The 16,094-nt window shown below is 36.0% G+C and overlaps 1 protein-coding gene across 3 annotated transcripts in view; it reads left to right on the forward strand.

Annotated features, from left to right (window-relative positions):
• The window catches only part of LOC117175103 (prolyl 4-hydroxylase subunit alpha-1-like), a 57,852-nt gene that overhangs the window by 12,392 nt on the left and 29,366 nt on the right, over window positions 1-16,094 (forward strand). For 2 of the 3 annotated variants that reach the window (XM_033364676.1, XM_033364656.1), the window contains exons 2-4: window positions 1,230-1,427; window positions 1,538-1,578; window positions 5,452-5,546. In XM_033364676.1, coding sequence (XP_033220567.1) covers window positions 1,234-1,427; window positions 1,538-1,578; window positions 5,452-5,546 — 330 coding nt within the window. In that variant the 5' untranslated portion in view covers window positions 1,230-1,233. The remainder of the gene's footprint in view (window positions 1-1,229; window positions 1,428-1,537; window positions 1,579-5,451; window positions 5,547-16,094) is intronic. The other variant, XM_033364666.1, reaches the window with a different exon arrangement.

Genomic DNA, 16,094 nt, shown 5'->3' on the forward strand with positions numbered 1-16,094 from the left:
GGTGAATATGGAGGCTGAGGCATGACTGTGGTGCTGTTTTTGGTCAGAAAATCTTTCACAAGCAACGATGAATGAGCAGGTGCATTATCGTGATGTAAAAGCTACGAATTGTTTTTTCAAAGTTCCGGACGTTCTTTGCGTATCGCCTCTCGTAAACGGCGGTAATACACCTTATTGACCGTACGACCTTGTGGTAAGAATTCCTGATGCACTACGCCACGGTAATCAAAGAAGACAGTGAGCAAAACATTCACATTTGACCGAACTTGACATGCTTTTTTCGGTCGTGGAGACTCAGGATGCTTCCACTGAGATGATTGGGCTTTAGTTTCCACGTCATAACCATATACCCACGATTCATCCCCAGTTATAACCCTTTTGAGAAAATCAGGATCATTATTGACTTCATTCAACATCTCCTGAGCGATGGTCATGCGATGGATCTTTTGATCAAAATTAAGCAGTTTTGGAACAAATTTCGCTGACACACGTCTCATGTCCAAAACGTCCAAAAAGATAGCATGGCATGAGCCAACCGATATGACAACATCTTCAGCAACTTCTCTGATGGTAATTCGGCGATTTTTCACCACCATTTCTTCCACTGCTTGAACGGTTTTATCTGTTGTTGACGTGCTGGGACGTCCAGGGCGAGGTTCGTCTTCGACATCCTCTCGGCCTTCTTGGAACAGCTTGTACCACTTACACACATTTTTCTTACTCAAGAGTAGACTCACCGTATGCAACTGTCAACATTTCAAGAGTTTTAGAGCACTGGATTCCATTTTAAACACAAAATTTAATGCAAAATCTTTGCTCCATTTGTTTCGAAAGAAGAAAATCGCCGAGCACAATAAACCCTTCTAAACTTTTACGTCTCTACCAGAAAAACAACACGAGCTATTTAGTCAAAACTGTGAACATATGATCGTGACGAGTGTACCAACACAAAAAACCAAAAATTTAAAACTTAAATGTACGTAGCCCGCGAAAATTGAAAAGTCACCTTACTTTTTGAACACACCTCGTGTGTATATATATATATATATAGCACATAAACTAAAAATTACATTTTTGAGCGTGGACTTGTATATTATTAATTTCGATCGAAAACTGCAAATAAACACTATTCGGAATAATGTTGTACCCACAGAACACAAATTTTTAATTTACAAAATTGCGACTTTAGTGTGTTGATCAAAGATAACAGATTCAAAAAATTTTAAAAGGAGCATGTGTTACCCTATGTCATGTTTACTCATCGGTGCTGTTGTGATGTCTCTCTTCTGTACCGGAATTGGCAATTTTAATCCATCAAATGATAATGTTCATGATTTGGCCAATTTGGTGGCAAAGGGAGATATATTGATTGACACCGTCCATGATTATCTTCAGGGAGAGGAAAAGCGATTAGCCACTCTCAGGATGTATGTCTACGATTTTCGGTTTAATTTTCACACGTCATGTACGATTCCCAATATAGGGAATCCTGTAATTTTGATCTTTTTTCCTCATAAAAATCTGGTTTTCGTTACAGGCACATGGAAGATTACTCGAAGGAACACGGCAGAGGAATACGTAATATCTAATATTATATTTTCAATTCTAAAATTCAAAAAAAATTTATTTTTCGACGAAAATTTTCGTGGTATTAGAAATACTATTTTTATTTACGTACTTTCAATCTTGTTATTTAATTTAATGAAAATCTCAATATTTGCTGAAAATTTCTCGATATCTGACTGTAAAATTATTTCACCGAGGAAATTCTTTATTTCCTTTTTTTAATTATGACCTAAAATGACGTATAACTAATAATTTTTAAATTATTTAATAACATTAAATTAATATATGTGTAGTGGTGTGTAAATATAGAAAAGAACCGACTTGTGAACCCGCAAACACACATTCAACTTTAAAATTAAAAAAATTACTTGCTGCGTTTATCGAACAATATTAACCTTCTTCAGTACGTTGGATCTAATATTTACAAAGCTTTTCATGATCTTGAGTAAAATGCGGGTTTGTAGCTTAAATGTCGGTTCTCGGCATGAATGCAAGTTGTTGCACAATGGTCGAAATCAAGAACTCACTACTCATAATATTCTAGAAGCTTCATTTTTTAACAGATTTTGAAGTATCTTTTTTATGTATTCACAAAATAAAATGTTTAAGCTCTTTAAATTCTTTGATATTTTAATTTAATTTTTTGTGCAACAATCTACAAACACTATCAGTGAGAAAGTCAGTAATTTCAAGTAGGTTATATTTTATCTGAAAAAATAATGTAAATAAGCTCGCTATTGATTAAAGGTATTAGAAAAATACTAACTAAAAATAAACACTTAATTAAATGCATAATTTAATCGTCACAAACAATTTTTGTTTGCGAACTTTTCAGTATATCAGTATGCTGTCAAACAAATAATTTTTTCTATAATTGTTTTTATCTATTTTTAGAATGGTATTTGTGAAACATCGCCCTAATTTAAAAATCTATACATAACTCTTTAATTGATTAAAAAATGTTTGAACCTATACTAAAAATCACCGCACCCTTTAAAAAGCGAGTATTCGTCCAAAAAAATCAAGCCTATATTTTTTTAATAATCTTTGGATTTTTTTCAATTCAAGAATTTGTCTAATCTTGTAGCTTGATTTCAAATTATGGCATAACCTAGGAAAGTTCTAGCAGAAATCTCGGTGACGTGCAATAGCAATAAAATGATTTTTTATAATTTTAATATCATGATTTTGCCAATTTAATACTACATATTTTTATTTTGTTTGAAAATGAACTATTCAAATACCGTTTTACTGAAATAATAAAATATTTATATGATTTGAGCGCAAAAATCACCAAAACTATCGATAAAACGAAATTTAAAATTCTTGGTATCCGTGTCGAGCATACCCGAAAAGAGTATTTTACAATAAATTCTTTGCCTTTTATATAAAATTGTACAAGCTCAAACGTAATAAAGAAATTTCTTCGTTTTTGGGACTTAATCGGTCAACACACACACTTAGGCATTACTAAGTATACCTTGGAATCTGGTATAGCTTTTTGAAACCTTAGATGGATGAACGTTTATTTTTCCGTCCAGCTGGCCTTAAAAAATTGACTTGCTTACATTTTCATTTTTTACATAATTTTCTTTAAACCAATTTTTAAAAACTAACAGCTATCCACACCTTAACTCTCAGACCGCTTGCTCTTATCACCTCGCCTACCTGGCTTAGCTTCGCCTCGCTCTAATACCTAATTCATAATACCTCCTAATACGTAACCTACCTGATAACTCCTACTTAATACCTAATGCCTTGCCTTGGCTAATACCTAATACATATCTACTATTAACAATATTTACATTTTCCTTATATATACTCCCTCTCCTATTTAAAATATTGCCTGCTCTTTTCCTCCTCTCCCACCTTCTCTTCTTCGTAATCTTACACAACGCCCCCGTCATCCATGCTACTGCCCTTTTGCCCCACCCCCCTCATGCATTAAGACCACAATGCTAATCCTATTCCTTTCGAACTTCTCGCACTTCTCCAATATATGCTCCACTCTTGCATCTCCTTCCCGCACAATTCTCACACCCTCTTCTCCCTAGAAAGCCAGAACCTATTAAAACCCTTTTTACACCCACATCTCATCCTCGCTATGATATTTCGCTTTCTCCCTTGTCATAATCCACCCATAGTACCCGCCAAACATTGTCACTTTTATTCTCTCCTGCCCTTCTGCCTTCGCTCTCTGTCTCCCCATGAAGTTTTTCTCAAGCGTCTTATACACTCCCCTTCCTAATGCAATCTCCTCACGTCAACCATCTTCAATTTAATCATTCTGAAATACCTTTCCCTTTCAACCTTTCTCTTCATATACCCTCTCCTGACCTCCTCCTTACTCCAACACTTCCTAACCAACTTCCTTTCAATCTTTTCCAAAAATGTCTCCTGATATTTACACGCCCGACTCTCTCATAAGTCCTGAGGTCGTTTTTCCCGTCACCGTCCTAATAATATAATTAGGCGTACGAGTATTTCTTGCCAACCTCAGTGTTCACTTTGCATACTTTTGCTATATCCTATTAACCTTCTCACCTTCCTTTCACTCCCAAGCCTTCACTGTATAAAATAGGACACTCATCGCTAGCGATTACAACAATTCGACATTCCATCCAAGAACCCAAGGGAACAACTTCTTTCCAGCTTCCACACCTGCCTCATCACCAGATTTGAACTTCTCAATCTCTCTCTTATATGCCCATTTACTTCCCCATTCTTTCGAAACAGGCAGTTCAGGTACAGAAACTCTTTTACCTCCTGCAGTGCCTCTTCCTTCTACCTCCACTCATTTCGCTTATCCCTTCTACCTCTTTTTCTGAACACCATAACCTTAGCTACGTAGACATCCTTGCCTCAATCTTTTCTCTCTCCAGAAAATCTCCGAATTCCCTTCCCACCTCTTACCCTATTTTTTGTATCTTCATATAACCTCCCTTAGCTTCTCGAGAAGGCCTCTTTCCACTCTCCTCTTCTTCATCTCCTCCTACAACCTCCTGCTGTCCACAAGAGGAAACGCACAATTGAGAGCCAAAAAAAATGCATACACTTTTGACCTCTTCGCTTTTTTTCTATCCATCACGTGCTGCCAGATGTGGATATTGCTGATAATACTTCTATCCTCCATAAAGCTAGCCTGCACCTCCCGCAATATTCCTTTCCCTTCGGCATCCTTGTACTAGCTATCCGACAATACCATTGCGTATACTTGCCACGCCGTATAGAGCAGCGCTATTTCTTTTATACTTTCCCTGCCTATAAATATCTTATTTCTTGTGCAGAGGCATAATCAGTCTCTCCTTTACTTCATGTGGACTAAGTAGCCACGCTTCGTACTCTTACCCGGCCAGCCGTGGTGCTTTAGACCTTCTCATCTTCCTTATCTGCTTTTCTAACTTCTCGCTACTTAACTCTTCCCCATCTATCTTTCTTGTACATTTACTGCCCTCTATTTTTTCCGTGAATATCAGCCCTGAATACACTGAGAGTAAACTGACGCAATGCGACGAAACTTGACGCAGTCATCTATATATTCAGTGTATATAACTTTCTAATTATGAAAATTTTCATTAATAGTACCATTGTATTAATAACTTGCAACGTTATTCCCAATTTTTAGTGAATACATTTATTTATATATTGCTGCAAAAAAACCTAGATTGAATATTCGAAGATTTTGAGGACCGTAGACATTTTTTACTGAAAATTTCGAATAAGGACTTCAAACTGCTTGAAAAAATAGAGACTGTAAAGGATGATGAATGACAAACTCCTAGTTTTGACCATTTGATGGCGGGTGTGTTGACGCTGAACAAATCAGCCATCGTATCGGACCGATCCGTAGTAATTTTTAAAACTCCTATTTATTTATATTTTCAGGAAAAGTCGCTCGAATTTTAAGGGGAGCAAATGAAGACAATTCGGTAAATGATGATGAGAAGAATAAGGAAGAAGCTGTTGAAAGTGACCCCGAGGTAAATCATTTATCTCAAGTAAGACATGCATTAATAGGGTGGTCGAAAAAAGCTTTATTTTTTAGAGTAGTTCCTATTACGCCATGCAAATGATAAAAGACGTATCTGCAGGTTAAATGAATCACCTATCACTTTTTCGTATCCGAAATAAAATTAATCAAGTATTTCCTTATCGTTAGATTGGTGACATTTAACATAGAAAGTTAACTGCAGGTGCGTTTCCCTAAAACTTTCACGATGGAATTTAAATCTTGTCTTATTTTTATTAAAAAATCATACTTTTGAGTGTAGATGCTGGCCACTAGCACCTTCACTGCAGAAAATTTAAAAAAAAATTTTATCAATATAGCTAGAATTTTGGGCATTTTTGGGCGCTCCAAAAATACAAAAATAATTTTCAAAAAACAACCCCTGTCTCCTCAAATCTACCTTTAAAATAAAGTATGCACTTTAACTAAATGTAAGAATACGATGTCTGTCCGAAAAGTATCCGACCCGCGTTCATAACTCTGAGTTGGCATTACTCTTCTTCATGGGGTTCATGGCATCCTTAGAAGGCTTGCCCAGTTGACTGAAGAACGCTCCCATTGATACTCCTACACCCTTAAGAAGTTCTGGATGTCAACTTTCGGAATGGCCTTTAGTACACCCGTCGCATTCGTTTTAATCGTCTCTGTGTTGCTGAAACGTGCGCTTTGAACGAAATTTGCAAACTTGGGAACAGCCAAAAGTCACAGGGGACTACATCGGGACTGTAAGGAGGCTTACGAAGTGGTTTCATCTTGCGTTTTACCAAAAACGGTTGTACAAGTTTCGATGAATGTGCTGGCGCATCATGGTGTAGAAGAGGCCAGTCGCCACTTCCCCAAAAATCCATACGTTTTCTTCTTACTGCGTCACGCACTCTTTTCAGAACTTTTTGGTAATACTCTTTTTTACCATCTGATCTTTTGGAGCGTATTCATGATGAACAACACCTTCCTGGTCCAAAAAAGGGGACATTGTCATAAGTTCATCGCTGATAGAGTGAGGGTCACTTTCCACTGAAGTATGACCACTTCTTAATTGCCTAAACCACTCTGTAGTTCAAATATTTTATATAGAATGATTACCATATACTTTACGAATCATAACGGTGGGTTGAAAACATGGATATCGAAGTTTTTGTCAAAAATTTAATGCACAATTTTGGATCGGTGCGTTCCGTTATCTTGAAATGCGACGCGCGATTGATTAGACGTTTACGCAACTGCGTACATAAGTCGACTGAAGATACGCAGGCACATGGCACTTAGTATGTGGTCTTACAGGTGTTCTCCCTGAATGACAAACATCTGTTTTTGACGATAGCACAATTAGGCACAAAGCTAGAACACACGGTTGGATACTTTTCGGACAGACCTCGTATAACTATTTTAGGCTTTTTTTGGTTCTTCTTGGACAACACTGCCGATTTTTGGGCTCTCTTATTTTTATAAAAAACAGACTTTTGGGGTAGAGGTGCGCCCGCCAGTATCTTCACTAGAGCAAATTAAAAAAGTTTTTAAAAAATCAACGGCGCTAGAATTTTAGGCTTTTTTTAACTCTTTAAAACAGCAAAAATTAATTTTCCAGAAACAATCCCTGTCTTCCAAACATTAGCCACAAAATGGCTTAGGCACTCAGCCTAAATGTAAATATAGACGAATTTCGTGCTATTTTTGAGCTCCTGAAAACACTTACAAATTATTTCAAAAATTGATCTCTAAACCTTTAAAAAATCTTAAAGAAGAATATATGGACTAAGTACGAGAAAACATATACCGTAAATCAGAGCTAGTTTTGAGTTCACTAAAAATAACAAATTATAATGTCTGAAAAGAGCCCATAAAACTAACACCTACCCCTGAATAAAAAAATAGATATTGAACAAAACCAAATAAAAAATAAATCAAAAGTTAATAATTTTGCGGTGTTCATAAAACACTGCGTAAAAATTTCAAAATGAAAAAAATCATACGCCCAACCCTACAGCAATAATAAAAAACTTAAACACTTCAATAAAGAATAATTACACTTGAGAACTACCTTTATTAAATTCAGGAAACCAAGTTTCTCACCTTTTAACAATTACAACAGTAAAAAATATTTTAAATTACCAATAATTACCACAGACAGTTTTTAAATATTCCAATTAATATTCCAATTCCCAAAGTAAAAACAATTTCAAAATAAAAATAATGAAATCTCAACAGTAATATTCTACATCCCATACGAATTACCCTTACCACATTTAAGGATCCAAGTCTCACCTTCCGTAAATTAAAACGGGAAAAAAATTTGTCAAGTTATAAATAATTCCTTCATTAAATATTCCAATACTGTACTTAATAGATATATCTCAACGGTAATATGCCAAGACCCTTACAAACTACACCTATCACATTTAATGAACCAAGTCACATCTGCCTTCAATGAAAACGGTGACAAATATTTAAAATTCAAAATGATCACCTCACGCAGCTTTTAAAGTCTCTAGTGGATATATCTACGCCTAATGAAATATTCCACAACCCATAGAAACTACCCCTATCACATTCAACCAACCAAGTCTCATCTTCAATCAACTAAAACCGCTAAAAATATTTTAAATTGATAATACATCACCACGCACAACTCTCCAAGTCTATATTTGGTACATCCACCATAAAAGTAATATTTCACTTTTCCTAGGAACTACTCCTATCAAATCCTGAAAAATCTAAATAAAAAAGAATTAACCTAGACAACTTTCCAAGACTCCGTTTAATATACCTATTTCTACAGTAATATTCCACGAGAGAAGAAAGTGGTGAGAGGGAATGTAGAGGAGAGAAAGGAAGAAAATCTAAATATAAGGTACTGAATGGGAAAGGGAAAGAATTTGTTAAACAGCTTGGACGAGATGGGATGATTTATCTTGAATGAAAATATATAGAGAGAAAGATGAGGATGGAGAACATAAATGCGTTGGACGAGAGAAAATTTTTAAAAAATCACAATTTTTTAACATTATTTCGTAATTTTGCCATACTATATAATTTTAGAAAAAATAAGGAATTTAATTCTCATTAGGCCTTCTTCCGCAATTTTGTCGTGCCATTTTTTGTTATGTTTATGTTAGTTTGTAAAATTTGCTTTTAAATTTTAGTAAGTTTAAGAGATAATCAGAATTGTTGAAACTATTGAAAAATAATTAAAACTTGCAAAAAATCAGGAAAAAATGGAATAATTCTTAAAGATTTGAAGAATAGAAGGTCTGTAAATAGTAGAAAAAAGAATTATTTTTCTAATAATCGTTTGAAAGTTTTAAATAATTTTTATTTTAAAAAATGTACTTTAAAAAAATTCAAAAACATTTTGAAATACATCAAACGATTTCCTAAGTTTCCCAGTTAGCTACCGAAAACGAATCGTGAAGTCGGGCGGGCTCGGGCTCTTGCTCGTGCATTTTCGGCTCTACAGGAGGCTGACCTACGCAGCATGTAGCAGAGCCGGCTCACCAACATGCTAGGTTTGAATGTGTCGCTCCCAGATGAGAGAGTGGTGGGGGCCGAAAAATCCCACGTTCTGGTGACACTGAACAAGAGTACCAAACATGCTAGCAGATCCTTTCCCCTGTGTTCCGAACGCAGCAGCCCACAAAAGAGAATGAAATTGCCTCACGAGTCCAAAAACTCCTTAAGTAGGAAGGCTATTTTAAGCATACCACTTTATGATTTTTATTAACAAATTAGACAAATAGTTGTTTTATAGTTGTATCTTTTTACGGATGAAAACCATTTTTTTACAAAAAGTTACTAGGAATTAATTTATGATTTTCTAGCCTGAAAGTTTTACTCATGTCAACAATTTTATTATTCATAAGAAATAGTATAAACAATTGCGTGTAAGTCGTATAAAAAATGACTTTATTTATCAAACTTGCTGCGGTTAATCTTATTCTGGAAATTATGTCAATAATCCTAGTTGTTATCATTGAATTGAAAACATAGACAATTGTTTATATAATTTGTTAAGAAGAATTCAAATTATTAGCTTTAATAAACCTTTCCCATTAAATAACAACATAAATCGAGGTGTCCAGCGACATCGCGTAGATGCGTAAATTTATATCTCTCTAAGAAGTCATCCATTATGTAATCACTTAAAAAAATAAAATAAACACGAGTATAAGCACAATTCATTTGTCGCACGAAAACTATAAACTATACCTCCGCGCGAAACTTGGCGTGGGGATTCCATGCTCCCGCCTAAAGGGAGTGTTCCTGCACCAATCTTGTTGGGACTGTAGCTGTTCCCATGTGGGAACACAGCATACCCAATATGAGAGAGGATGTGTACGAAGCTGCAGGCGAGCAGCACGCGACGCATTTGGTGTAGCAGCTCTACCACGTTCGCCCAAAAAATGTTTCGTGTAAAGCTCATATAAAAGAAAGGAAAAAAAGTATCAGTGACAATGAATCTGGTATGGAGAATAGGGAAAAGAAGGTTTAAAAAGGATTGGGAAAGAAGAATGTGGTTATTTGATATGCTGGTATGACCGGTATTAGGTTATGAAGCGGAGATATGGAGATGAAAGGAAAGGAAAGAGATTGAGATTTTACAAGAAAGGTATGTAAGGTGTACGCTAGAGGTAGACTGGAGGATAACTGGATATATTGTGAGAGAAGAAGCACAAAGGAATAAATTAAGTACCAGGGCAGATAAGATGGCATAGCAATTTGATAGGAAGTTAAGAAAGAGCAAGGGAGGGAGTGAGCGAAAAAGTCTTTGAAGCAGGTAGAATAAAGAAGAGGGAGAGCGGTAGAACTAAAAATATGAGAAGAAGAAAGGGGGCAGTTTTTAGTAAAAGAGATATAGGAGAGGGAAATGGAGTAAGCTATGAAGAATTGGAGGCAAGGGACAGGGAAAGGCAATTAATGGAAAGCTGGAGCATGGTTGAGGAATCAAAATATCATGATTGGTATAAGATGATAAAAAGGAAGAAGTATCAAAGTATTCGGCCAAGGGATAAAAAGAGAGAACAAGAACCAGAATAGCAAGATTTCGATTAGGAAACGAGGTAAGGGGTATGTATTCGGAAATGGAAGAGAACGAAAAGTGCAGAATATGTGAATGGGAGGAGGAAACAAGGGATCATGTATGAGATGGATGTAGAAGAGAAATGGAAGATATGGAAAGCTGGCAAGAGAATTTGGTAAAGATTCTAGGTAGGATAGGATTAGTGATATGCGGATAAAAAATTTGGAGGTAGCTAGCGAGGCGAATGAAAAAGAATGAAAGTGAAAGAATGGCAAAATGAGCATGAAATAGAAGAGAAGGAAAAGTGATGGAAAAAGGAAACGGAAGTCGCCTAGAGTAGAACCGTAAATATTTATAATTAATTATTATGAAGTAGTATAAGTATATTAAGATGCGCTCACTCTTATACACTCGCTCTCTCGCTTCGATAACTTGCTCACTCTTCCGACAGTAAAGTTAGGCTGGATCAATTTGAAAGTAAGGAGATATAAGAATTGATGTAACTAATTTTGAATATTGTAAATAGCGAGGGTAATATAATATAAGGTTTGCAGATGGTCATGCAAAGAAAGAAGGTCATGTAAAACCTTAGGGAAACATTATGAATAATTAAGCTTTCCAAGTCCATATTAGATATAGCCACACTCACCGAAATATTCCACAACTCCTAGGAACTACCCCTACCAAATTTTACGAATCCAGTCTTAACCGTATTCAGCTACTAATGCAACAACAAATTTGAATTTTAAAAAATTGAAAATAATCACCAGGCACAGCTTTTTGAGTCTCTAGTGGATATATCAACACTCACAGTAATATTCCGCAACCCCTAGAAACTAGCCATTATCGAATTTAACGAATCCAGTCGCAAGTGTCTTCAACTAAATCTGCCAAAAATATTTGATTACAAATATTCACAGTGTACATTAGTTTTGAGGGATTTTTAAGAGATGGCGTCACTTGTACTATATCGCATCAAGGCATATCGTTACTATATGCATGTAGAAGCTTCATCATGTGGCCTTATTGTTCATAAGTTGCCGTTTGACCTAAGTGTAAATAGCATAGTTTTTTTAGCATTAAAAATGTGGGCTCACGTACCAACAAACCAAAATTTATGGGAAGTTTTACTTTTCTTTTTCGATTCGAATCAAAGTGCTGCTGAAAGTCATCGATTACTTTTTTAAACTTACTGGGATTATACTCTATCCATTAAAATGTGTGAATACTGGTTTCGAAATTTTAAAAGTGGCGATTTCGACAAGAAGGACTAAGAACGTCCAGGCCATTCGAAAAAATAGAGGGTGAGAAATTGAAGACGTTACTCGGTGAAGACCCATGTTAAACGCAAAATGTGTTTGCAGAATCATTGGCAGTTGTTCGTTCAACCATTTATAGACGGTTACCTGCACTGAGAATGTTCCAAAAGCAAAGGAAATTGGTTGCCGTATCAACTGAAGACAACATACGTGAAAAGGAGATTTTTTGATTGTAAACAGCTACTCCAACGGCAAAATCGGAAAGGGTTTCTGCATCATATTGGCACTGGCTATTTGAAGTGGATTCTCTATGATAACCCTAAGCGTAGGAAATTGTGGGTTAAGCCCGGCCAACCATCAACATCAATACCAAAACCGAAGCTCATGCTCTGTGTTTGGTAAAGTCAGAAGGTTGTAGTGTACTGTGAGTTTCTGCAACCTAACGATACCATCACGGGCGACCTTTATCAAAAATTACTAATGTGGTTGAGCCGAGCAATACGTAAAAAACGGCAACAATACGAAAAGAGACACGAGAAAGGTATTCTTCTGCGTGACAACGCCGTATTTTTTAGACACCGTATCGTCTAAAAATGCCTCTTCAGATCCATGACTCGTGGTCTGCATGAGCAAACATTCGCTTTTTATGAAGATGCCAAAAAATAGGTTGATTCATAAATAGTTTCATTAAAAAAGTCATTTTTCCCACGTGGTATCCGAAAATTGCCAGAAAGATTAGAGAAAGTGGTGGCTAGCGATGGACAATACCTTGAATGATAAACTAGTCACCCCTTTCTTTAAATAAACACGCAATTTAACGAAATAGCCCTCAAAATTAATAAAAGCTCCCAATAATGACCATACACAATTCTCCAGATATCTGATTCATATATCTGGAGTCACAGAAGTATTCCAGTACACCTAGAGTTTGTAAAATATTAGTGTGAGTGTGAAAATATCTACTAGACATGGAAAATCATGTGCGGTGATCATTTTTAATGTGAAAAAAATGTTTACCGTTTTAATTGATGGGAGTTGAGACTTGGTTCGTTAAAAGTGTTAGGGGTGATTCGTGGGGGCGTTTGAGTATTACTGTTGAGATTAATGTATTGTCTAGAGCTGTGGAGATTGTTTTTGGTTTCTTTGAAATTAATTTTTTTAGCTGTTTTAGTTCAAGAGAGCTCAGACTGAATTCATTAAATGTGATAGTGTCAGTTCATAGGGGTTCTTGAATAGTACTGTAACGGTCAATATTGTAAGGGGGTTAATCCTGGCCTAAAAGCTCACACCGCTTATTAGTTTCAATTAGAATTAAGTATACACTACTTATTTCTTTTTTCAAATTTTCTCAAACATCACAGATCTAATAATTACCTTTAATCTCGCGTATATTTCCCTCGTTTTTAAAATTCTAAAGTCAAAAAGGGGTTGGTTCAATCAAATAAAAATTCGTTAGGCTATCATTTCAGATTATCAGCAAAATATAAGGAATCACATGAATTGAAATACAAATTAGTGCTTTACGTGCATGATTCGAAATTTTTCTTTAGACAAGGTCAAACTCCTACAATCTTACCATTGTTTAATTTCCTAACCCCATAAATAGAAAATTATTATATTTCGGAAGCGAACGTCTTAAAGTACGACTAAATTCTAATTCAACTGACACCGGCGCAGCTTAATCATACAACGAACCCTGGAAACACTCGTGACGCTCAGTAGTTAAATTAGTGTAACTCCATGGTCGTAACACGTGACGCGGTTTTCTTATTATTTCCAAAATCGCTCTGAAACCAAAGCCCGTTAAACCATTAAACGCACCAGTAAACAAAAGCTCAAACCTTAGATTTCTCGTTGGATTTTTTAGCCGATTACCGGTCAAATTTTTATTCGGCCTTACAATCTGTAGTCACTTTGCAAAGCTGATATCTTCTTCGGAACAGTACATGCAGAATACAACGACGACAAAGCCAGAGTGACAGGTCAAAATGTCAACTTAAATGCATAGGGGTGAAATTACTTCAGGCGAAATCATTGTCCAAATGGGCAACATTGACGAGAGTCTATGGCAACATTTTTTTTAATAAGACCTTGCGAATATATGTGGACATCAGAGATTGTACATAATTAACAATGCATATTCATAATTTTGGTTATATAACACTCTAGTGAGATAATTTCAATGAAGAAAGTTTTCATTCTCTCTTCGTAGTGTCTCAAACGTGCGTAAGGTGGTTTCCTCCAGCTCTAGCAGTGAGAAGCTCCTATTTTTTAAATTGACTGTTCCAATCTCAATATAATGCAGTCCTTTCCATTGCTGCAACTTTATTTTTGTTGAGGGATAGGGCTCCACAAGGAAGTATGAAACGAAAAGATATGAGAAGTAAATAAAAAAGAGTTATAATAATTTCCATGAGTGTTTCCTGGTGGTGCTTTCCGAAATGACCCTTGCTATAGCGTCTCGCGCGGGTTAATTCGAAACTGTTCGGTTTGCTTGAGCCAAAATGTTTTTAAGTAAAGGGTAGTACCTACCAACTCACAACTTCCCCAGCCTTAGACGAAAATTACAGGTCGTTTGAATCCTGGTCACTGGGGTGAAGCATGGGATTCCCGAAAATACTGAAATCGTTTCGATCATGAGTTTTCCCACACCAGAAAGACCATAAGAATAAAGGACAACCTTCCCGTGATCGATGTGATTCATATCTCGACTGTATTCTAGCAAAATATGCAATGCGCTGCTGAGGAATCACCATACAAGTCGAGGCATCCAGACAAGCCGCATTTTTGGGTGGGAATACCTTCCGACATATGTCTTAATACTCACTAAGAGATAAATTCAAAAAACGTCGAACAAATCGAAACTGAAGATATTTGTTTTCCGTTACTGAGCGCTAATGACCCATGAGACAACCAGCAGGCATATTCCAGCACTACTGGTTGCCTATCAAATTTTTTAACACTGTTGCTCCAGTATGAAAAGCAGTCGACAAGAAAAAAGAAATTTTACAAAATCGCAACACATTCTAAAAGTCAGAAAAATGTCCAAAATTCTGGCGCTATTGACTTTTAAAATTTGTTTAATTTTCTGTAGTGGAAGTGTTGGCTGAATGCACCTACACGTCGAGAGTAGGTTTTTTCGATCAAAATGAAAGGGCCCAAATATCGATATTGGTGTCAAAAAGAGCCCGAAAAAGCCCAAAATTCTCCACCCTCCACTCAAAAGTCCACTTATTTGATAAAATTAAGAAATCCCGAAAATCGGGATCGGTGTCAAAAAATATTCGAAAAAACCCCAAAATGTTGATATACTTATATTTAGTTTGGGTAGTTTAGTTTAGTATATTTAGTTATAGTGGAGGTGCTGGCGGTCAGCAACTCCACTCAAAAGTCGGGTTTAAAAAAAAAATAGAGGCCAAAATCCGCAACGGTACACAAGAAGCACCAAAAATTATGGCAAACCGAAAATATTTAAATTCCATTGTGCAAGTGCTTGTGGAAAGCAATTGTGAACTACACGGTATTGCAAAATGCATGCTTAGAAACCTAAGCGTAAGTCCAAGAAATGCTGTTGATTAGTTATTTGACTGATGTAAGCGTGTGAAGGAGATTTCGAATTAACTTTGGAATTCGATACATATGAACTTTGCTTTTTAAAGTTATTAATTATAATATATATTTCCATGACAGTATACTTCTAAAGCATAATGGGGTTAATGATAGCAAATTATATACAGCCAAATAAATCCTTAGGAACAACTTTTTTGGCGAAGTTTAAGGTCATTCTTGAAGTAACTTTCAACTAGGAATCCAGAGGTGACCTTAGTTTTTACCCTGCCAATGACTTTCATGGTTATTTCATAGTCACCTTTGTGTTTTAAATTAAAATGGTTCATTTTTGACCTTGGCAATCGAAAGAGCAGAAAACTTTATGTTAAACAGTGCAGTCAGGTCATCGGTAAGGAGTGGCCTTGATGGACGTATAAAGGTCATCAAACTTCAATATGGTATGAAAATTTTTTCGCAAGCTAGCTTGTGAAAATCATCCTCTCACCCTACTTACATACTTAAACAATGTACATTAAATAGTGACCATCGAGTGCCGTTGACCATGACCATCAAGGCCATATCAAGCTCACAATTTTTGATAAAATGTTCCCTTTGAATAACCATGAAGGGCATGGTCAAGTTTAAAACTAAGGTCACCATTGGATTCCTCGTTGAAAGTTACTTCAATAATGACCTC

The sequence above is a fragment of the Belonocnema kinseyi genome, chromosome 1 (assembly GCF_010883055.1).
Source record: "Belonocnema kinseyi isolate 2016_QV_RU_SX_M_011 chromosome 1, B_treatae_v1, whole genome shotgun sequence".
Taxonomy (NCBI): domain Eukaryota; kingdom Metazoa; phylum Arthropoda; class Insecta; order Hymenoptera; family Cynipidae; genus Belonocnema; species Belonocnema kinseyi.